At 39.6% G+C, this 24,968-nt stretch overlaps 1 protein-coding gene across 1 annotated transcript; it reads left to right on the top strand.

The window, feature by feature from the left end:
- Positions 1-3,808: 3,808 nt before the first annotated feature.
- TXLNG (taxilin gamma) lies at positions 3,809-23,963 on the top strand (the record flags this gene model as incomplete). The annotated part of the gene is made up of 10 exons (XM_082012552.1): positions 3,809-3,931; positions 11,604-11,916; positions 12,620-12,711; positions 16,060-16,230; positions 16,982-17,176; positions 18,581-18,700; positions 19,735-19,809; positions 22,111-22,203; positions 22,741-22,836; positions 23,643-23,963. The coding sequence occupies 10 exons, from the start codon at positions 3,809-3,811 to the stop codon at positions 23,961-23,963; spliced, it is 1,599 nt and encodes a 532-aa protein (XP_081868678.1).
- Positions 23,964-24,968: the final 1,005 nt, after the last annotated feature.

Genomic DNA, 24,968 nt, shown 5'->3' with positions numbered 1-24,968 from the left:
CTGACCGCCTGCCTCGTCAGGGTGAGCCGAGGCTTGCCCTTCACACCCCAGTGGCTGGCAGCCAAATTCTCTTCCAAAGCACGTTTGCACGAACCCGTAACTGGCCAACATTCTTATCCATACAATTGTCCAGTTCCCTTTTTAATCAAGTTCATTATTTCATTGGTATTGGGAGGTAATTGATTTCTTAATGTGTGAGAGTGAAAAATACTGGCTTCAAGTGTGCCACTTTGTAATTTAACTTAACTCTGTGTGTCATAGGACAATGGAAGATCCTGACTTGGCCTTCTTTTCATCGTGTCTCACTTGTTATTTTCCTGAGCCAAGCAAGAAATTCCAGACTTTTCACTCTTGTCATACAGGATTTTTTTCCATGCCCCCAGTAATTTGTGACAGCTTTCCTTAGAGCTCATTTACCTTCGGAGTTCATTTTCAGGGGAGGAGGTGTGACACGTGCAACAAGCACGTAGGAGAACACACCACCCAGCTGACACATGCTGGTTTCAGTTTCTGCATTACTCCTCATCCCGTTCCATATGTGCCCCAATGTCTTATTTGGGTTTTATTTATAGTTGTATGTTAAGGCAGTATGTGTTTGCAACACTGTCCACATCGGGCCCCAGGAAATTTCTCTAAAAGCTGCCATTGAGTTTTTGGATCCTGTGAAGCAGAAGAGTGATGATTTTGGCTGTTTCTTTTGGTTTGTTTCTCTTTTTCTGTTTCCTCCCCTGCCTTCATTTTCACTTTTGATTGGTCATTCTGTGAAAAGTAACATTGGAAGAATTACAGTTCCTACTCAGTACCGGGGGGAAGCATTCCAAGAAAAAATTCCAGTAGTCCAGAGCTGCTTGAAAATTTCACTGAAAGCAATCATGACAGTTATCATGATGAAAAGGACAAAGTTAAATTTGATGCTGCATTTCAATAGTTCACTCACTCCCTTGCGTGTTGTAACAATGCCCCAAGAAAAAAATAGGACCTTTATTTCATAGTTTCTCGACTGTCATTGTTTGGAGTTTTAAACATCTTGTTCTAGTTGTCACCCTACTGATATGTTTAAAAAAATAATGAAGCAACTCATTTTTCACAAAGTTGCCCAGGAGTCCCCACCCCAGTGAAGGCAGTGAAGTACTCGAGAGGCGTCAGACTGACCACTTAGATGTACAGGGTTCATGAAGTCAGACTACTCTGAAGTATGGTATTAACCACATAACTCGAATGTAGTTTGTAAAAATAGATTACTCTGAAAATTTAGAAAAAGTTGATGGCTAAGGATTTTTACTAACAGATGCTTACTTATATTCTAAATAACAATTAAAAAGAACTAATTTTCAGCTTCCTGCCTGTCACAACACGAGACCACTACTCTTGGTGCCCAATAATTAAGCAGTGTCTTGGAAATGGCCATTTGGGTGGAATATCCACTTGGCTGCTCCTAGTGTATAGCCCATGACTGTTCCTCCCTCACACGAGCAATCTCCAGCACAGATACGTTCTCATCCTCCTGTCAGTACACGTATTTACTTGCAGGGGTGGAATATGAATTTCCAGTACTGTGGATATGCACTTTGCTGGTAAGTGCGTTTTTGAAGGAAAACTGCACAAAAACACATAAAGAGACATAGGGAGAGAACCATAAATGTTCATAAATGCTAAAAGTAGTTATTTTGTTCAATTTCGCATTTGTGTTCTTCAGAGGACAATAGCACAGCAAGCAATCAGCGCACCAGAGACCTGTGACTGCGTTTGGAAGCTGATGGTACCTCTCTCACTATAACTGCATCAGCTATCCTCCAAAAACCCTAAACTTATATAAAAACTGACTCACTAGGAAGCAGTATCTTTCTTCACAAAACTATTATAATTGATCTCTGTCACTGTATCAGCAGAAAATAACCTGCCACTTCAACTATGAAAAGAATTACTGCTGGAAATATATTCTCTAACACCTGGTAGTTTTGAAGAAAACTTTGTCCCCCTTGACAGATCGGCCTCATGCTTGCTTCTGCTGCATGATGTGTGCTAACCTCTCTGGCACCCAAATTCACCAATATAGGCCTTGTAATGAAGTTGATTACAGTAACAGCTTACAGCCAGCAAGAACTCCGTGGTTCTTTATTCTGTTATCTCTCAAAGTAGCTCGTACTTGTAATTAATCTTCCTTCTATTTCAAAAAGTGCCTATCTATGGGAGGGGAAGGAGGGAGTAAGAGTAATTTCTGTTTTGCTACATATACATACACTTTCAAATAATGCTTGGGAGAAATTAAAAGTAATCTTAAAGTCCTATTTAAGGATTGCATCAGCCATACCAGAGCATATTTGCATGGATCTCGTTACTCTCAAACAGAAGGAATGCATGGGAGAAATCCTGAAGCACCAAAATTCTGCTGAGGGAGAGGAGAATACCCCTTTTTTATTTTTGCAAGAATCGCATCAGTATTACAAGTTTGTAAAAGAACAGGTGTTGTTCTGGGGGAGAAAAACTCCCATCTAAAGATCAGGATGATACCCAAAAATGTAAAATTATTTTTCCATCTTGAAATTAGCAATTGAATATTTCTGGCAAGTACAGATTTAGGTTCTAAGGACAAAATAATTTAAGCACGTACTGCCTGACAGAAGCTACTTCATTCAACACAAATATCCACTGTCTGTTCTCTGAGGTGGTAAGCGTTTAGGGAGGTTTAGAGTGATATTTTTATTCAGTAACTACATAAAAGAACATAAAGGTTCCCCTCGTGTTATGAAGAGGTTAAGTTTATTTCCCTGGAAAGCGGGAACATATGGCATTTCCAAGATGCTTGCATCAGTTTTCAGTTATTCTACAGCTGTCCACCAGAAGACCAAGGCCCACACGTGCCCGCGGAAGTGCTGGCGGGTTCAGAGGACTGTACGTGCGCCTCAGCAGCTTCATTCTTTCCTTCAGCGTATGCTGCCATCCTTGCTTTCGAGGAGCGATCCTTAAGCCCCTTCCCGCTAGCCGGAGCCGTGCGGAAAGGAGACGGGCTCGGTTCCGGTGAGGGCTGCAGGACTCCGCCATGTTCCCGAGAAGGGCTTATGACTCAAAGCGGTTTCTCCAGCTGTTCCGGCCTGAGAAGAGGTTCCATCTGCAGCCCCAGCTACGCGTGCAAAGCCATTTCTGGCGAAGCTGCCTTGCGCAACCCCCTCTCCCGGCTGGCGCCCTACTTTTTTCTTCAGGAGAAGCAGCTTCGCCGACCGCAGCCGCCACCCAAGGACGGACGGCGGGAACCGCCCCAGGCTCGGCCCCCTCTCACATCCACGCCGCTGAGCGGGTCGCGTCTCTAATGCAGTAACAGCTACAAGGAAGGCAGAATAAAGCTCGAGGCTGGGAGGGGGAAAAATTTTTCTTGGGTGACCGGCCGTTAATAACGCTGTTTATCTGTGGCCGCTCCCGCCGCGCCCCCAGCCCCTAAACACAAGCCGGCGGGACTATATCTCCCAGCAGCTCCCGCGGCAGATTCCGACTACCACTCCCGGCATGCTCTGCCCAGGCCTGAGCGCAGGGGAGCCGCACAATGCATGCTGGGGCCGAGCGGCTGCGTCGCTGCGCAGAGCACGCTGGGAAGCGCAGTCGGCTTTCCCTCCGGGGAGCCCACGAGCGACCCCGCCACTCCGCTCTCTCCGGCAAGCGCCTGGGGAAACGGCGGGCAGGGCGGGCGCAAATCTCTCACGTGGGTCGAAGGACTGGACGGCGATTGGCTGCCACCGGGAGAAGGGGCGGACCAGCGGGGAGAGTTTCCGGTGTCCCTCGGTTCTGCAGCTTGTTTGGATGCTGCCGTCACATCATGGCGACGCGCGGAGCGGAGGCAGCGCGCGGAGGAGGCAGCAGCGGCAGCGCGGCGGAACGGAGCCGGCGCCAGAGCCAAAGCGGCGAGGAGGCGGCGGCGGCATCGAGCGGCAGCCCGGAGGTGAGGCGGTGCGCAGTCGTGCCCGGGGGAAGCGCGCTCCCCCTCCCCGCCGCGCCGGCTTGTGGCGCCTCGTTCCCCGCTTCCCCCGTCCCCATGCGGCCTCCGCGGCCGGGCAGCCCGGGCGCTCGGGGCTGGGGCAGGCAGTGCCCCCGCCGCCTCTCCCGCTTTCGAGAGCCTGCGCCGGGCAGGCCAGGCTCTGCGCCGCTTCCCTCGGGACCGCAGCTCTTGCTGCGGCTGCAGGCGGGTGTCGGGGAGGGGGCTCTCGGCGTCGCTGCCGGTGAGCCGCTCTCTCCTTACGTGGACCGGGGTGGCTTACACCCCCTCTCGCCGCCCGCTGGGGGCGGGGCGGTCCCTGCCTCGCGCGCGGCGGGCCGTAGGGGGCGGCGGCACGTGGCGGGTCCCGTGGCGGGGGTGGGGAGCGGCGTGGGCCGGGGTCGGGGCCTTTCTTGGCCTCCCCGGGGCGCTCCGTCCGGCGGGACCGCCTGTCCCCCGCCCGCCGGCAGTGCGGGGCGCCGCCGGCGATCGGCGTTCGCCGGTGCGAGCGGCGTGGCTGAGGTGCGAGGCACGCCTGGCAGGAGCGCAGGCTTCGCCTCCCTGCCTGCCTCCGGCACGGTGGGGGTGCCGGGGCGGCGGGAGTCTTCCCTTACGCTCCGAAATAGGTAAAAATGGGCTTTTTTATCTCCCCCCCCGCCCGAACGACACTGAAATCAACGGTGTCGCGGTGTCCTCGGTGGCTTTACAGCAATTTGTGGTTGTATATCCGTGTAGGAAAAGGCTAAAATATGCATTCTTGGGCACCGAACAGCAACGACCTAAAATGTGCTGGAATTCAGCTACTGTATGTGATATCAGCAACACAGTGACAGAATTGCTTTGGTAATCTCATATGCTGCTTTAATATCTCATCCTGTGTCCTTACATAAATTCAAGTGGCTTTTTTGTGGTAGCTTTTTTCTCTGGTGTGAAGGATACAACATCCCAGAAATAGTAACTTTGTGGTGGTGGTTGTTTATTTTGGCTGTCAGAGAGAGATTTAGGAGGCTATGGAGCTGAGTCCTCAATGAAAAAACATTTTGTCTGCTGTGTTTTTTATGAAGTTTTTTACTAGGAAGTGGCTTGTAAGTAACTTTAACTGCTATAAAAGCAGATGATGATGATGATGTGTTTTTAAAAACAAAAAAAGAGGCAAACCAACATAATTTTTTTTTCATATGCCCACAGTCAAATTTAATTTTTTTAAAATGTGAAATGTGTATGGGAATATTAAGCAAATTTTACTTTGAACTTTTTTTGTGAATTAAAAATCCTTCAGCAATCTCTTGCAGATTTCCATCCCCCTGCCTTGGTATACAGGAGCTTCTTTATTTTTAGGTTCCTTGTGACCTGTTTGCATTGGGAATTCAGAACTTGTCTACCCTGTTTTTTCCAGAAACGTACTGTGGGTGACTAGAAAACTATTAAGTTTATAGTAAGGAGGAAGTGAAACCTCATTGGTGGAAGTGATTCATACTATATTAAATGTTTTCTTAATTAGCACCTGTCTCAGATCCTTGCATTAAAAAAGGGCTGGTGAAACCTGCAGCACTTTGATATGCATATAAATGCACTGAAAGTTTCCATTTAAGCTTTGGGTTCCTTCAGTGAAATTTTTGCTAGAATTACAGGAAGTCTTTTTTTAATGTTTTAAGATAAAACAGGGAAGAGATCTTTCTAATCTTTTTTCAGAGCACAAAGAAGAAAAATTATACAAGCCCAACCTCTTTTTTTTTCTTTGAGATTATATTTGAGGTAAATAGAAAAGCAATTTTTAAAAGCAGGAATATCTTCTGTGTCATGAGGCCATAGAAAGACAGTGCAAGAAGCATGGGAAGGGTAACATAAAAAATTTTAAAGACCATAAGCAGGGATCATGAGGGAATGTAAGTGTCTGAACCAATATCAAAGATCGTATCTTGAATGTAAGGCCAGCAGTATTAATAGTGGAATTCTATTAACACTGGCTCTGTATTGACTTTTACAAAGATTAAAATACAGGTTTCCAAAGTAAATGTGTTTTAATCTTTTTTCTGCTGTGTTGTGACTTCTAACATTGTGATGACTTGAAACTAAAAAAGACCAGTACTGCAGGTGCCTCAGTCATGTATTCTGAAAGTAGTCAAATGAGCGCATAGTACGTAATTTTTAATGTAATAACAGAACAAGGTGAAATGTTTGCTTGAAATTACTTTCTGATCTCACAGTTAAGATCTTAGTTCAGTGGGCAAGCCACCTCAGAGGCCATCAGGTTTTCAGAAAGGTATAATTAGACTGCATGATCATTTAGGTCAGTGAACACAATATAGAGAAGTATTGCAGGGAGAAATAACCTCAATAAGCTAGTCTTGTGGTCACAAGCACCTGAATTATTGTTTCTAGACCAGTGGATGAAGATGCATCTGTTACAAAATTCAAACTAAAATTTTGTGACATCCTAAAAGGCTCTTTTTTATGGAGAAGTCACAAATGAAGTTACTACGAAGAATGACTTCAGGTCAATTTTGAGCACAATACAGTTATGTTAAATGAAGTCTTCTTGAATATCTGTGCTGAGGAAAAGTATATTACATGTTTTCAAAGTAAGTGTTCCTGTGGGATGCAGGAAGCCTAGCATTTGTTATAAACCATAAACATTTATGATAAATATGACATACTTTTTGCCACACTATTTTTTTATGTAATTGGTCAAGATAAGGAGTATGAGGCTTTTATTCCAGTTGCATGTGCAATAGATTTGAAAATGTAGTCAGCGGAATGATGCTATTCAAATGGTCTTTTCTGGAGCCTGATGCTGAGCAAATGCTTATGTATTTGCTTGTACATTTAGGTTGTCTTACAGTTGTGAAAATCTGGTTTATGTACATATGTTTGTTCTAAAGCTTCCAGGATGTTTTTTGACAGTATTAGCAATTCCAAAGGCTAAGGCTGTAAGAGTCTTTTCACAATACAGGCCAACTGCTATTATGGGGAATGTAGGAGATGTTTTGATAGATTAATGTTACTACGTTGTGGGTTGTTTTTTTTTTTTAGGGTAATTTGCTAACATATAGTAGAGAAAGGATGTTGGTGTAGCTGCTAATTATAGTTTCCTTTAAGAGGTACAGAGAGGTGTTTTCAGGTGTTTTATGGAAAGATTGAGTATGTGTATGTGCAGGAGTATAAAATATAAATACTTCAGTACGCGTAGTACTGGTAATAAGGACAACGTATTTTAGGTAGCACTGTATGTTACAGACTTTTTGTAGGTACTAGAGCAAAAAAAATAAGTGTTCATGACACGTTTTGGCACAGTAGGACAAGTTCTGCCTCAGTGTCTGTTTTGTCCTTATGTGCAGCACATGTTACTGAAGCAGCGCTGTTTGAAGGAAAATTGGCTTAGGCTCTTGTGATCATAGCCAGTTTCACAAATAGGATACCTATCTGGTACTTTCATCTTTTAGGTGTGAAGTATGGTAGAGTTTTCCTGATGTACACCTTTTTTGATCAAGATACAAATTGAGAGAACAGAGCAGAAGACTGAACAAAAACTTTGGGCTGAGCAGGAGTGATATTACAAGTAATTTTGCTACAGGCATCCTCAAGTTGCTTGGCCTGTAACTCTATCTTAGATAGCTTGAAGGTGATACGCTTAATCAGAAATGTCAGCGTCTTGTAATAGCTGGCTTCACAGCTAGGTAGGTGGCAAATGTCTTATTTTTTAATAGTAAAGTTTTGAATTCTGATAAATAATCTAGTGATCTCAAGAGGTGGCACATTATGTGTGCAACATGCTCTTTTTGTCTCTCATTGCAAAACTTTCTAGGTAGGTAACTATCTAATTCTGGTCCGTCGGATTATAAGACACCTATCACTAAAGCTGGTTAGAACATGGTGGTTGGAAGCTGAGAGTGCGTGGTAGCAGCTAGAAAAGGTAGTGGTGATTTCAGTCTTTGGGTGGTTTTGTTTTGTTTTTATTCAGTCAGTACTGAATCAGCGCTACTATACAATGTGCTGTTGGAAGTGCTCTGTTGTGGCTGGAATGTTAAACCGAGAAGTTCACTCGTCTGATGAGCAGGCATTTGAAAAGATAGAGGTAATAGTTGGGGTAGTTCTGAGCATTGTTGCTCTAAGGGGGGCGGGGAGGGGGCAATTTCAGTGGTACTAATACAGTTTAGTACTTGACATTCTCAATGTGATGTCTATTATTGCTATACTCCAACTTGAAGCTAGATACAGATCAAATCTGAAACCATCTGTAGTTAAAGTGTTTTAAGGATAAAACTGAGTGTAAGAAGGCTGTTTAGACTTCTGTTTATGTTCTTAATATCTAAAGTGACAGCTAATGTAGAAAAATATTTGTTAGTTGTAATCAGGAATTCATCTAGCTATTAGTGTTTGTGGCCCCGTCAGGCAATAACAGACTTTTCTGTTTAAAATGAAGAACAAGCACCTTCTAAAATAGGTTAAAAACATTAGAATTTTAGTAGGTCGTGCCACTCCTGTCAGTTTTGCTAGAACTTACGGACTACAACTTGAAAGAATTTCTCTGTTAGACTTTGGAGGATGAGAGTGAAGGATAGAGAATACTCAAGAGTTCAGAAATTATTATTGTCAGTAACGAATTGGACTGACACCTACTTTGACTTCTACAAAAAGCTCCACTGAATTAACGAGGTGGTGGTGTTCACTCTGTGAAACTTCCAGATGCTTTGGAATGTCCATGTTAACTGCCAGCTCTGAACTGACAGGTTACTATGATGGTTTGCTAGTGGAGGTGGGCATTTTGTGACTTACAGCCACATGAATGTCCCTGCCAGTAGTTGTTCTTCTTTTCCCCAGAAATGTCAGAATTTTCTCAGATGAAAAACAGTGAAAATTTCTGGGTTGTCTAAATTTGAAGCAGTGCTTGTCATGAACGTCGTCTTGCTGACGGTGTTCCAGTACCTCAGTAGTCAGTGTTAAACTACATACCTGTGGTGAGGATAAGGTATTTTTTGTTTAGTTCCCTATGCTCTGGCTGTGATCAGACTGACTTTTTTCCTAGTGACTCCTGTGCTTTGGCTTCTTTCCCACCATCGTGCTAGCGCTTCTGCTTGGCAGGATTGCCTATTGCTGTGCAGTGAACTGGGTTGAGGTACTGAACTGGCTGTAAATTGTGTTAGAACAAGTTGCATGAATGTTGTTGCTAGCACAATGGAGTCGGGTATGAAAAAGGGGTATGAAATGATAGCAAGAGAGCTGTCGGGGCACTGCTGCTGTTCAGTGTGTAACCACAGCCAGTCAGGCCTTCTCAGCTGCTGCTTGGAGTTCCTGGCAATTTTGTGCTCTGCTTTCAAACAGAAAATTTTGAGTCTGTTTATGGATTTCAGAAAGTCTGGAAATACTGTGCCAGACCCAAACTTTGAGTTTAGAGCAGACTTTCCCTGCCTTTTGCCAGACTTCTTAGGCGTAAGTATCTTCAGTTGTAAGCATTCTATGTGATGGAAAAACTGCAAGTTTCAGCTGTTGTGATGGTACTGCAGTTCTACTCTGGTGTTGTGTTGTGTTCAGATACCTCTGATGTTTCGTGTCTTTGTGAATGTAATGTGCCAGAGTATCTTCAGCTTCTATATGAATCATGTTTTTTTAGGGGAGATCTGTGCCACAGTTTCAACCATTGGTACCTACAAAAAGTTTAAGTGAGCTCTGCTGTTCTCACATCTCTCATCCTTTTTTAAGAAGCATCTCTTGTTTGTTTAGCTGACCCTAAACTTGGGTGGGTAAACCCTCGCTATGCCCGTGGAAGCCCCACAGTTTAAGACAATCTAAAGAAAAAAAATACGCATTTTACAGCTCTAAGAAGTCAACTGTTAAATGTTGGGGTTGGTTAGTTGTTGCAGTAATTTTATTACTGCATTACTTTTTCAGGCATTTATTAAGTACGCTGCCTGACATGATTGGAGAATGATAAAACTGCAGTGTGTTTATATTTGTCCATAAAGCAGGTGCATCATTTCCACATGTGTAAAGAGCGGTGCAAAGTGAATCTTCCTTGATAAGTCAAAAGTTGCTCCTTAATATCTGTACAGATTGTTTGCAGTTAAAAAGCTTATTGTCGTTCATGAATGGTATTGTATGAATTCCATCTTCTCAAGAATGAAACTGCCTAGAGATAATGTTTAAAGGTTTAACTTGCTCTAAGTATAGAGAACAACTAAGCTGTTACATATTTTTTACAATATTAATGCTTATTTGTTTAATGATTTTTAAATAACTCTTCCAAGCATGCTGAATAAATTGGGAGTTGAAATATACCTCACGATATATCATTAGTGTTGTCTGCAGTCCTTTGATGTTGGCTAATATAATTTGAAGAGGAAAACGATCCATCTGTGCAGAATATAAAACTCAGTGCAAAATCCTGGCTTTAAGAATTTGCGCATTTTTAATATTAAACTATAAGATAATCTGAAATTAATTTGTGCTTAAACAGCATGACTCGGCATATAAACAAGCCCTGTTTATCATTCCTTGTGACTTTTTAAGGAAAATTACTTTTACTGAAAGTAAATCAGTGAGAAGATCACTTCACTTTGGCAGTAAAGCGAGTTCAACACTGCTTTATCACACTTTTAACTATGTATCCACATTGTATAGTGGGACTGCAAATGGACAGGAGGAAAAATACCCAGTCACCTCCAAGTGTTCTCTTGAGTCCCATCCTCTGTGCTGTAACAAGAAAAAAACCACCCAACCAAACACCCTTGAAGTTTTCATCAGTCTTAAATGTTTCTAGAAATTGAGAATGTTGTTCAGGTGATTGAGAGAAGAGCCTGGTAGCTGCTTAATAAAGCTATAGAGTGGTATCAACAGGTGTTCTGCTCCGAAATATGGATATCACTGCAAGTGTTAAAACAACTAGTGATGTTTAACTTTTTGGTTAAATGATTAAACGTTTTGGGGTTTAAGAAATCTTTCAAGAAGCTTCTGTTTACTTGAGTAGAAACAATGCATTGTTAAAAATCGTAGATTTTTTCTTTAGACTTCCTAGCAGGTTAATTTCCACGCGCATGCGCGCACACACACACCCCACCCACCCCCCGCCCAGAGTATGTCTTTTGAGTTATTTTAAAAATGATACCTTCCAGTTTTCTGAAACTGATATGTAATAAAGTTGTTTTTAATAATGGTGTCCTCCTGTCTCAATTTCTGTACCCTATTTTTCAAGTAACAGTGCATAAAGCTAGTTAAACTTGTTGAGTTTTAGATTTAGTGTATTTGATGTTCACTTGTGAGATGCATTTTTAAGAACTATGAGGGAGACATGTTTTTATCGACGATTGTGTGCTTTAAAAGCTGAGATGATAGCCAATTAGTTTGGGATATTTAACAACATATTTCCATGTGAACTTTTAATTTCTAGAGTATAAACATTTTTGTAATGACCAAGTATCGAAGTTGAGTAATTAAGATTTTGGGCTGTTGTGTGCTGTTTTCTTCATCACTCTTTAGGCTCATTCTGTGTGCAGTTATTTATATACTGTCTTAACAACAGTGAGTATCAACTTGAATAACAGTGGAATTTTACTCTTATTTGGCCATGCAAAAGAAAGGTGGAAGTTTCCATTTTAAATACAGTTGCTTGACTGTTTACTTCTACTTCCTTTCCCTTCTCAAGTTGGTTGGTGGTGCAATGGAAGAAGCTGGATCTCAGGAGATGGGAATGAATAACCAGGATCAGCTGGTGAACAGCAAGTGCAGCGAGTTGTCTGATATGACGTTGCAGCATGCGCAGTCCAACTGTTGCGGCCTGGAAAACACGGGCGCATTGGAAGAAGCTGAATATATCACAAAGAACAGAAAGCACCTGGTGTCCACGTGCTGCTCTCAGGAGTCTCGTGAGGAGACTCCTGGGAGAGAAGAAGCTCGTACTGATCCACCTGATGGCCAACAAGATCCAGAGAGTGAAAAACACAAAGAGAAGACTTTGGGTATGTTCTCTTTGGTGTTTTGATTTTTGAATGGCTTTAATATTTTTGTAAAATAGCCATGCATTTTCTCTGCCTTTGTCTCAAGTTTACTTTGTAGCCAAAACTTGTCATCTTTGACAGAATATTCTGAGAAAGTGTGTACTTCTGCTTAGGAAAAGACAGTTCTTAATGCATATGTAGGAATCGTTCCGCTGGTAAGGCTATTTTTACAGGAACTATAATAATAATAATGCAGTAATCACTGATCAGCTTTTTTAACTTTCCAGTTGTTGGATTAACTTTTAAATTTGGGATTGTGGTGTTCAATGCTACCAAAGCACTGCTAATATTTAAATTCCAAAGATGTATTAAAAACACTTGTGGGAATATCCTTTATTAGTAAAACTTAACCTTTTAAATGTCACTGCTTTGTTTTTTTCTTTTTCTCTATGTTATTATAAACTGTAAAACAAAATATTTTTGTGGTTTTAAGATTAAAGTAACTTTTGCTACCCAAATTGTTTAATGGCATGTAGGCAAGATGAATTTATTCTTATTCTGTGGGTGATCTCCCATTTGTCATCCATTTGGATTATGCAGTCATCAAACCAGAGAACAACTTAACTTACACTAATTTCTCATGGTTCTATGTTTTACTTCAAAAAACAGGCTGCTTTTCTGGTATGTTTTTTCTCAATATGGTTGTCTTTCATTCAATTCATAGGAAAAGAAGTGCTATTATTAATGCAAGCCTTGAACACACTTTCTACTCCAGAGGAAAAGCTGGCAGCTTTGTGCAAGAAGTATGCTGATCTGGTAAGTAATTTGTAAAGATAGCAGGAGTTATTCATGTGTTAATATTAACTGTGGAATGCAGGAACTTCTAATACAGGACAGTTAACAATTTTGAATGTTACACAGTGTTGGTAGGAAATAAAAAAGAACACTCAGGCTTATTATGAGTATTGCTTCAGCCAAACTTGCATGTAGTCATTTCACTTCTACATGACTGCCTAAATCCAAAGGAGAAATAGGTTATGATAACTTTTTGATAACTTGGTGCTGAAGCATAACATTAGGATTAACAGAAAAGCTAAGAGTTTCTTTTGGGACTAATTATTGTCTTAGGTTTTGTCTGTTGATAATGCTTTTGTGCTAGCATTTTATAATTTATACCTTTTAGGATAAAGGGAAAGAACATACTGTGGTAATGAGGTTTGGAAAAAAAAAAAAGATCAGTTATACTTAACTCTTTAGTGATTTGGGGGGGTAGGGGAATTTGGAAAGATGTAGGTTTAATTTTGCTTTGTGCTTTCTGATCATGCAAAGGAATGGATAGAAAAGTATACCTTTCTTCAGTAACAAACCAGAAAGGCAAAATGTTAGCAGTAATTGACTAAGTGCATTCCGACTCCAAGTAGGAGAAATGATAATTTACTTTCTAAATTAATTGATGGCAAAACTTGGGGGAAAAGAGGCTCATAAGTTGACTTTTTAAAACATGACTGGAGGCAAAAATGCTTTGCTGGTTCATTCTGAGATAGGGACAGACCAGAATGGAAAGACTGGAAATACTGTGTGTATGGTTTCCCACCATATTTGTAGATATAAAATGAATACAAAACTAAAGAGATAACTTATGCTTTTTTCAAGCTATTAAGATTTGCTTTCTGTAGATGTCGGTGTATTATATATGAAAATGTTTCTGAAAAATGACATAAGGGCTGCACAACATGGCATAACTCCTCTGAAATAAATTTGTTTTTCCTTTGAGATTAATAATGTTTCCAGACTGTTGAGGATGAGCTAGCACGTAGTCTTTTTACTCACAGAGGCAATGCTAATTATTTAAGAATAGACTTAGATTAGTTCTGTTTAGGAAATCCTGAGTCCTCCTTGGAGGTCTGTTATGGTTTTGCTTTGTTTTCCTTGTTCTGTCTCACATGCACACTCTTGTTCACGAGTTAATTTCCTTCAAAACAGGTAGCTTCTCTAAGAAGTCACTTTCACTTAAATGAGAAACAATACTTCCATAGTGCAACTCAAGGGTGGGCAGCCCACCTAAAAATTAGCTTTGATGTTGTGAGAGAAAAATGCAGTAAATGTGTTAGTTCTTATGAGCAATTGCTTGTGCATGTGATGCCTTTTCTATTTGAGCGAACAGCTCCCATGTCAAATCACAGTGGTGGTGATGATGGCCTGCATGAGGAGCTAGGTTGGCATGAATTCCTCACTTCTACAGAAAGAAGAGAGTCTGCACCATCTTCACTTTGAGTTTTCTTCTTGAAGGAAAGATCTCAAAACAATTAGGGAACAGCTAGACCCAATGAATTGTAATTTCCTTCAAGAAACTTGACAATCGGAAGAGATGTGTTCATGTTACGTTTTTTCCCCTCCCAGGAGAGGATCCGTAGTCTATAGGTAGATTAAGCATTCACAGTCCACAGGTAGTCACCCTCCTAGAGAACCAGTTGCCTTCCCCATGACGCTCAGAACTGCTGGGAAGTTGGGTAGGAGCTTGTCTGGGTGTAACAGTAGCTCCCTTTTAGCGGAATGAGTCTTAGATACTCTGTTCCCCTTTAAAAGTTTAGGTGGTTAGGTTGTTAGTTAGGTGTTCCTTTTAAGATACATTCTTTTCTTCACGATAGTGGTGGTGATCCACTGGCATAGGTGTCAGCTTTAATGCCAGCAGAGGTTTGAACTGTTTATGACAGTGCACCTACAATGCTTTTTTTCTTTTTTTAAAGATTCATCATCTTTAAAGCTCACTGTCAGGTTTTTCAGTGGTGTCTCATGAAAAGGACTGTACAATAAAGGTAGGAATGCCTCTCTCCTGGCAAAAGATCTTCCACAATTTTTTTTTTTCCTAATTTGGAATCTATCAGGAGATCAATTTGTGATGCAGGAAGGTTTCCATCCTTGGTGATATATCTCACACTGGCATGCTTTTACAGACCTGAAGTTTCATAGGTATGCAAACAGCACAGCCACTTGAAGCGTTTTTCTTCTGGCCACCCAAGAAAAGGGCTTTTTACGTTTGGATATCAAAACATTTCCTTAACACTCCTTTTTTGCTAAAAGAGATTAAATATACATTTAATGTACTGTTGTCATGGAGGTCCTTAACTTTATTTATCTTTCTTCTGTGCTTCAGCATTATTTTGAGCTCTTTCAGAAAACCAACATTATATTCTTCTCTGTCATGGTGATGTTCCTCATTGCCAGCCTTCTTTTCCTGTGGTGTCCCAAGGCTGAGGCACTGTCTAATAAGGAGCAGTGTTACACTTAACATTGTTACCTTCTTTATGATAGAACAGACTCTAAATAATATGGTTTCTTGGGGAGCCCAAAAATCATGTATAATGGGACTTACTCTCAACTAGCTAATGCAAGAAACTTCCGTTCATGGGGTGTTCATAGGATAGATTTTGAAGTCAGCACTATATACAAAGTTTAATGCTGTCACCTACCATCTAAACAGCCTAAAGGAAATAGAATAAAAAATTTGTTTCAAATGGTTGAGACTACAGATCTCTTAAATCATCAAAGCCTGAGCTGTGCAGCTTTAATAGTATTTTACTTGATTTGTCAGGGCTGCTGGTTGTATCTGTTCTGTTCTGAAATGCCTTAGCATTTTACAAACTTTTATCAAGTACTGCTTCCTTTGGTATGACCTCCTGCTGACAAGAAAGAACTCTGTACATGGTTCAGTGGGTTTTTCTTTTTGATAGTAGAAACAAGACCTGTTGGATGAACAGCTGTGTGCCTTACAGATAAGAGAGTGGACAAAGTTGTGACGTGTTGAAAAGCCAGTCTGAGTTGGCTTTTAATTGTATCTGCCACATCCTCCTTTCTCAGGGCTCAGCTACCCTGGTAGCTGAATGCAAGTTGATAGCCCATGGTCAACAGCTCCATGGTCCCTGTTCCTCAAAGGCAAATATTTAAGTTGGAATTTGTATATTTTTGTCTTTTGTCCTTACACATTTAGAACTGTCTGTAGGATGATGGGAGTTTCTCTTTAAGATCAACTTGGGGGTCTTAATGAAATTATTTGACTTCCTTGCTTCCATCTGAAATGTTTAAAAGTTTGTTCAGTCTGCTAATCTAGTTGCATAAAGGTAGTTTCACCTATGTTTATTTACTAAGTACACTCTCTAATGTTAGTTGGAGGAGAGCCGGAATGTTCAAAAGCAGATGAAGATACTTCAGAAGAAGCAAGCACAAGTTGTGAAGGAGAAAGTCCACTTGCAGAGTGAGCATAGCAAGGCCATTTTGGCACGTAGCAAACTGGAATCTCTGTGTCGGGAACTTCAGCGTCATAACAAGACTTTGAAGGTTAGTTTATTTACATAAATTACAGTGCCAGTGGTGGTGGAAATCTTACTTATTGATTACTGCTTCAAATCAAGACTGCTGCTTTTTACTTACCACTTTGCCCTTTACCTGTACCTGCAGAAGATGAGTGGCATGTGGTGTAAGCGTACCTGATTTTAAGGTAAAGAATATGGGCATAGTTCAACTAATTTTTTTTTCCCCTCAAACTGGTTCATAGATCGTAGTACTTGCTGTATGTGATCTTGCCATATTTGATCTTGCCATATTTGTTTCTGGGAGTAGTGCTGATGACTACAGGGAAGAATAGTACAAGTGAAACAGCAGCAGCATGAAATGGCAGGGTATCAAAAAAGGCTTAATTCTGTCAGAATATAATGGATGGGAGTGAGATGGAAGACAGCGAAGATATTCTTATCTGTGATCACTGTAGGAAATTTCGTTACAGTATCATTGCTGTTTTTAACATCTGGGTAATTCTTATTGCAAAGGTATTCATGTAGCATCTTGTAATACCAGCCTCTGAGTAATGTTGATAGTAGTAAGGACAAGATTCTCTAAAAGTTTTGGATCTCTACATTCTTTGTTCCATGCACTTTGTATGGGTAGTCAGCATGGCATATCATGATTGTGGCTTACATTAACTCTGGAACTTGAAAAGGTCCAGAAGTTAATTACCACCATTGTTTCTGACTGAAAAAATATGAAAAGGTGTATGGTTTGGCTTGAACGTGTTAATATTCTCTCATAAAAGGAAGAAAACATGCAGCAAGCGCGTGAAGAAGAAGAAAGACGTAAGGAAGCAACTGCACACTTCCAGATTACGCTGAATGAAATTCAAGCTCAACTGGAACAGCATGATATACATAATGCCAAGCTCCGTCAGGAAAATATTGAATTGGGGGAAAAACTGAAGAAACTCATTGAACAGTATGCATTGCGAGAAGAGGTGCTTACACTATGCTTCTAATGGGATTCTGTTAGTTCCTTGATTGTAAGGATCAGATAATTATTTAAAGGAGAGAAAAAAACCCTAATACTTTACAGCGATCATATATATTTTTTAAATTATTCTTTTTACTTCATTACTGTAAAAACTTAAGTAGCTGTTTGGCCTGCTCTCTGCCTTTCCTGTCTGGTTTTGCATATCTAAATTCAAGATGCGTTGAAAAAAATCGTTCACAGTGAAAGCGGTCGAATAGAAATAACTTATCCAAAGATTGTGGAATCTCTGTCTTTAGAGGTATTCAGAAGTCAACTGGGCAAGGTGTGAAGAACCTGATCAGATTTTGAAGTTGACCCTATTTTGAGTGGACTAAATAGCTTCCAAAGGTTATTTTCATCATAAATACCTACTGATATTTGAAGTTCTTCTAAATTGTAATTTCACGTTATAATGGGATGGGGTATAAGAGTTATTCTCAGTCTTATTTGTTTTGGTTCATTAAGGTTGGGGGGTTTTGGCAAGCACTTTTGTGTATGTAGCTCTTGGCATAGAATCAAAATAAGCTATCGTGCTTTAAGAATATATTTGGACTGGTGTCATGGAAATGACTGTATTTGAGGGCTAACTGAGCTAGCTTTAATTGGCACAAGTATGTGAGCTAGCCAGTCTAAGCTACAGTAATGTAAAACAGCCAATTCTCCTTGTCAAAGAGAACTAAGCTTCAATGAGTTCTACAGCTAAGATTACTTAATTCTTAGTTGACCTAGGAGTTTTGGAATATAATTTCTCAATTGGTTTTGTTAGGGTTTTTTTTTTTTTTAGTCTGGATCAGTTAGAAAGCTCTCTGTAGACTCTAGTTCGCCACCTTTTGCACTCATGGAATATTTGTAGCTACCACAAGATAGTTTGGAGAAGAGAAAAGGTAAGGAAGCTGCCTTACGCTACTTTACGGGTGGAAGTAAGAGTGCAGAATTCAATGATTTGTGGAATTTCATCAGCCAAATAAACTACTGTTGCAAACCTTGCTCGTTTTGAGTTTTTTAAATTATGAGGACTAGAGCTTTTAGATGTAACAAAATACAGTTAGGATTAGAGGTAGATACACTAGCTTTAGAATAAAGGATGTAGACTGCTTGTTACAGGACTTTTGAAATGCCTGGTGTGAAGTGACTGACAGTGTTGTACCAGTTTAACAAAATAAGCATCTGGCTTCCATGAAAGACAAAAAAAGTGTAGATACAATATATGGCAATAATGGGAGGAAAAAAGCATGTAAAACAGTCTTTTGCTGCTTTTTCTTTTGCATGAAACTTCTAAACAATATGCATCTCCATACACGTACACTTAACCTTAATTGACCAGTGCACTGTTTATATTTGACTAACACAATTTTCGTTCTTCCTTTAGCATATTGATAAAGTGTTCAAACATAAAGAACTGCAGCAGCAACTTGTGGATGCCAAACTTCAGCAAACTACCCAACTTATTAAAGAAGCAGAGGAAAAACATCAGCGAGAAAGGGAGTTTGTAAGTGAATTCTATGTATGTTAACAGAAATAACAAAACCGACCAACCCAGATTTTTCATGATTTAAAGCAAATACAGCAAACTGAGCGGCCTGTCTTTTGAAAGTTAGGATAGATTTCAACATCAAGGCTGAGATTTAAGTTTTGTGTATGCGTGTATGATACCTACAAATGTCCATATTCACAGGCAAGTAATGTTACTGTTTGCATTTTCTCAGCAAATGTGCTGGTTTTCATTTAGACTTTTCTTAGACTGAGAAACGTCTTGAGCTGAAACACCAAAGGTACTTTCTTGCTCTTTTGTGGTTGTAACTTCTGTGTTTATGCTATAGGAAATAACAAATGGAGAATAAAGTGTATGCTTTTCTGAACTATCGGTCCCTGGAACTATGCCTGATGTTTTATTTTTATATTGATAATCAGCAATTTATTTGCAGTCTTCTAAGAAGTTAGCTTCCAGTTAAAAAATAATACTTAGGTGAAGATTTTTTACAGATACATAAGGGGCATAAACTTCTAGGCAAAAGCCTTGCTTTTCCTGTATAATCTTAATGATTATCCAGTGTTGGATTGTTCTGTATTATTAAAACATAATTTTGGAATCATAAGCTGATGAAAATATCTTTAAAGATGAATCTACAAAATGGTGTCAAGTTGAAGCGAAACAGAACCAGTTTGTAAAGGTAATATTAGCAACTGGAGAAATGGAGGTGGAAAATAAATTAGAGAGGTTACAAAACACTTAAATTACATATAGTTCATTAATGAACTGCTCGTACAAACTTAGCAGTTCAAACTTGCTACAGAAATAGAAACATTGACTCATGCTACCAATTAGAAAAATGTCTCAATAAAAGTAATTTCTGCATGCCAGCACATGCTTTACATCTTATATAAAAGTACGGTGTGGTAATGAAAAAGTCGTGTGAGAAAACATGGTTGAACAGCCCTTAGATGATGATAACCTTTGTTCATATTTCATTATAAGCCATTCTTGGGAGTACTTCCTTCATTATGGCTTTCTGCTTTTTTTAGCTGCTAAAAGAAGCTACTGAATCCAGACACAAATGTGAACAGATGAAGCAACAGGAAGCTCAGTTGAAGCAGCAGGTATTTTTTTTTAATGGGAGTGCTCTTCAATAACAATCATCTGAAAAAACGGCAAGAGATTTGTGATTGTAGTGAACATAACAACATATGAAAAAAACCTACACGTTGTGATTCATTAGATGAAATATACTACTTATTGAAAAGTACTTTTTTTTTTTTAAGTCTTACATTTAATTTCCAGTAGGTAACTTCAATAGTGAAGTATAAATTGTAAAAACTTGACACTTTGTATTTGCTGTTTAGTACTGTTACTGGAAGGTGCTAAACATTGGATTGCTGGAGTTAGTATCCTTTCAGAATCATAGAACCATAGCATCTTTGGGTTGGAAGGGGCCTTTAAAGGCCACCTAGTCCAACCTCCCTGCAGTGAGCAGGGACATCATCAACTAGATCAGGTTGCTCAGAGCCTTATCCAACGTGACCTTGAATGTTTCCAGGGATGGGGCATCTACCACCTCAAGATTAATATCTACCACCTTTTAAATTAATAGTGTTCATAGTACTAAGGCTAGAATATATGAAAGGTTAAGAATCTATTCATTCTGGCTATTTCTTTACCATTCCTCTGAAACTATTGTTCTCTCTTCCAGAGGTGTTTTTATCTTTTATAGCTGTTAAGGACCAGAGGCCCTTGTGCCTCTAAAGAGTTGGGTGGGGATTTTTACCCATGCAGGTTTTTGTTCCTTACTGTTTCAGTCCTGTCCTGTTGTGGAGGATTGGGAGCAAGCAATGTCATGCTTATCCTTGTAGTTACTCAGGTTTAGTAACCTAAAACTGAGTGTCTCTGTCCACAAAGAAAATTGCCATCTTCAAATTGTTTTCTTGCTGTAAATGCTACAGCAAAAACCTCTCTGAGAGTGGAGAGATAGTCTCCAATTTTTGTGCTGTGGTTCTGGATCACCTGCAGTCACTGGCCACACATGAGCTCAGCATGTAAGGCAAAGGGAAATGGTAGGTTCAGCCGACATCATAGTAGCTCAGAAGCAGTAATTGTTCCTTTCATTGTATACCTCTTGCTGTCGGTTTTGTATTAAGTCTCCTTGCAAGCTCTGTTTCATGTGCTTTTTTCATACTTACTGTACCTAATTCTTTTACAGTTGTATTTAAAGCGTGTGTGTATGTGTGTAGTTAAATGTAATTGCACGCACACACCCTCCTTGGGATGTCCAATGACTTGGACTCGTTAATATCCAGATTTTTCCCAAATGTTTTTTTGCTGCACTTAGTCTTTTATGATTTTTTTCAAGTTGGTTACCCTTTATTTAAAATCCCACTGCATTTTTGTTATGCTTTTTAATAGTAACAATGGGTATAGTTTGTAGTTTCCTGGGGACAACTTTTTTTTTTGTTGAATAAGATGAGCTATGAAGTTCAGGCACAATAATAGCAGAGGGTCTTGATCTACTGTTGTAAAGGCAGGCTAATTCCTGTTATGAAACTTCCTCTACTATTAGACAAAAATACAATATTTCTGTGCTCTGAATTGTATTGTCCTGCAACCCCCATCATAAGAACTGAGAGAACCGATTACTCTTCAGATAGAGTAAGAAGTTACTAGTAAATGGTCATGTATCCTCAGAACATCAAATCACAACACTGATAGTATAACTTCTTTTAATAAGAAGCACGACCTTTTTGGGGGGGCGAAACTATGTAAATTAACATATTTTGCAGTTCCTTCTTGATGATTGTCCTTATGGTGCAGGGCAAGAAAATTTTCTATCATTGAATGTTAATGTTCTTCACTTGTTAAAATGTAGTGTTTTTCACTATTAATTCCTTGTCACTACTCACTTTCCACGATTTTTGCTCACTGGGCAGACTTCATGGGTTGTAAATGTGTATTTCGATTTCTGGAATCAATCATGTTTATTTTATCCCAGCCTTGGTTGTTAGCTTTGGCTTGTTAAGGTGGAAAGGTAGGTCTTTTCTAAGTTGAATTTCACTAACCATGTGATGAATTTCCTGTATATTAAAGTACGCAGACTTCTTTTTTACTTGGGAAGGAAAAATTACATAGTGATGATCTGTGGTGTCTTCCAACATTTTATTAAACATAATATCCTTTTTTTCTTCAGAATATATTACTCTTTTTATAAACATAGAACTCTGCTTTCATATATAGTTTGAATAGTGTGTTTTTCAGACAAATTCTGCATCGTCCTCAAATGGGAATCATAGGATAGTATAAAAAAGAAAGTTCATCATCTACTACTTTGAGTTTAATTTTCTCTTGTACCTTAATATTTTTGTATTTGTATACAGCTGTTCAGATTGATGTTCCTGCCTCTTTCTCAACAGCTTTCTCTTTACATGGATAAGTTTGAAGAATTCCAGACCACCATGGCAAAAAGTAATGAACTCTTTACAACTTTCAGGCAAGAGATGGAGAAGGTACTGCTATAAAGCATTACTTGATTTCATAAAAAGTAATATAAAAGTGCATGCTTTTAGTGGGATGCGTTTTAGATTTTGTAACAGTGTTTGCCTTCTGAAAATGTATGGATTATTTTGGCGTTCAACTTGGATCATAAGATAGGGCGTAAGAATTTGTCATATTATGGAAGGAAATGTAGGCTTTTTCTGGTTTTTGACATACTTGCATAGTATCAAAATCCCCATTTCAGTGTTTTTTCAGAGGCACACAATACTTCTCAGTCTTTTTGGCTGTGCTTATGTTTTAAAACTTATTTTCCTGGAGCTTTTTTTTAGTTGTACTTGAAGGTTGTGAGTCTCTTCTAAGAATCAGGCTTGTTTTCTCTGAATGCAGAATTTGTATTTGTGGGGTTGATTTTCTGCAGAAAGACTTTTCTGTAAAATAATTTGTTCAAACTGGACTTGGAAAGTAACACTAAGAAGTTGAATTCGTCATGTAAACCTACCTACATTGCAATGCAAACCACAAAATTGTCTTTTATTTATCTTTTGTAGATGACAAAGAAGATTAAGAAACTGGAAAAGGAAACCATAGTGTGGCGTACAAAATGGGAGAACAACAACAAGGCTCTTCTGCAAATGGCTGAAGAGGTAATTATCTTTTAAGCAGCAGTATGGCCAAACTAGAGTCTGTATCCTAGAGAACTTCATACAGTTTTTCAGTTTTAGAGACTTGGAAGTAATACACAGTAGCTTCTTCTTGGATTGTATGCCATATGTTTTCTGTTGTGTAAATGGTACTGTCCTCCTCAAACATGGGAAATAAAAAGATGCTATATAAATCTAAATTCATGACATGCAAAAAATTCAGCATCATCTTTTCTTGCTCGCTAATTGGTGGGATGTGAGTGAAATCATACAAGCTGAATGAATTGACTGTATTTTAATATGCTGAGCAAAGTTCAATCAGTGCTGCAATAGAGGTCTATTTTAAATATACAAAACTGACGGGAAGGAAATAACCAGTGTGTAAGGGATCAGTTACTTTCATGCACTGCTGCTGCTTTTGAGGTCATAAGGTGGTGTTACTTAGTTCCTCTCTTGCTGGACTACAATTAAAACGATTTTCACACAGGCCATGGGCATGTAGTTCTGCCTATGCTGTTTAATATCTAGTTCAAGTATATTGGGTATGATCTTGCTAAACTATAGTAGGTCATATAGGTTCTGCTATAGCACTGCTTCTCTTTCTCTGTTCTTTTAAGGAGCTAGTTAGGAGAGCTGTGAGTACGGTACCTTCCAACCCGGCACTGGCTGCTGGATTGTAGATTTCCCACTTGTATGCCCTTCTGCTTCCTGTAGCTGCCATTATTTGGATTTAGTGGCAATTCTTTTTGTTAATTTAAGGAAAAAAAATCAGTTGGATCACAGAGCTTTTGTTTTCTTTTGTCCTTCAGAAAACAGTAAGAGATAAAGAATACAAGGGCTTTCAAATAAAACTGGAGCGTTTGGAGAAGCTATGCAGGGCCCTTCAGACAGAAAGGAACGAGCTGAATGAGAAGGTGGAAGTCCTTAAGGAGCAGGTTTCTCTCAGAGAAGCAGATGTGGATCTAGCTGTGCAGGTGTTGCAGTCCTGCACACTCAATTCCCACGAGGAGCTGGGAACTCCCACTGACATGGAACCAGGAATCCAACCCGATGTGGAATCACATGTGGCAAATAGTTCCGAAAAGACTGTCTCCACAAGTCCTGTTCCTGGCACTGAATCTGTAGACTAAAATGAAGTGTAAACACTGTATTGAGAGATATATTTTGTGTATAACTTTCTCTGTTGGTGGTAACTATTTGGTTTTGTGGTGAAAATTTTCTTACTTTTTCTACCATATCTGTATTTTCTTAGAACTACTGGACTTATGTGGTACAGGAAGCTGCATAGCAGCTTTAAATAGCTTAAACTATAAATTTTCCACAACTGTGTTGCACATCTGCCTCATTTTTTAAAAGAAAATATTTTTCCATAAAAGGATGCATGTGCGTTTCCTCCCCACAACACAAATCACTGTCATGGAAGACCGTGTACAGATAGAACATCGTTCTGGGGAAAATAGTGACAGCATGTCACCTTTTTTTGGTTTAAAGAACTGCATTCTGGTTTTGTTCATTGATTTGCCAGTCAGTATACTAAAGATTAGCAATCTTTCCAGTAAATTTATCTACATAAGGATGTCTAATGGCCAGTAAAAAATATCAGCTTTCCCCTTCTAGTATGTTTTCATATATATGAATGAAAAAGTAAAGGTCCAGAATATAGTTAAAAATGTTTAAAGGGTTTTATGTACTTTGTGGTATGAAAAACAAGCTTTGAAATACATTAATTTGCAGCTGGTGAAACAGGGTGTACAACTTTTTGCAGACTTCTCAGGGTTGTGTTGTAAAGGTTAGTTGGACTGCTTGCCCTACCTGTGAACATGTTAAATATAAATGTGTGAGAAAATGTACAGCAATGTTACCGCATGGAATTTTGCAGTTGTGTAGCCTATTGCACACGTATTGGTCACATTCTTCCCTCTTAGCTGCAGTGTGTCCATCACATTGTTATCCTGACTAGAGAAATCCATTACTGTCTAGACAAATCTCTGGATTATCTGAAGGGCTGGAAAACAGACAGTTACTGCTGTAGGTGTGGAAGACTTGAGCCTGTGGCATATAGGCTTTCTCAAACAGCCTCGTATGCAATGTATTTAAGTGTTAGTTAAGCGTATACTGGTTACAATTGAACACGT

The sequence above is a fragment of the Phaethon aethereus genome (genome assembly GCF_964289735.1).
Source record: "Phaethon aethereus genome assembly, chromosome: 1".
NCBI classification, from domain to species: domain Eukaryota; kingdom Metazoa; phylum Chordata; class Aves; order Phaethontiformes; family Phaethontidae; genus Phaethon; species Phaethon aethereus.
The sequence above is the reverse complement of the archived record's forward strand: the minus strand, read 5'-3'. Positions and strand labels throughout refer to the sequence as shown.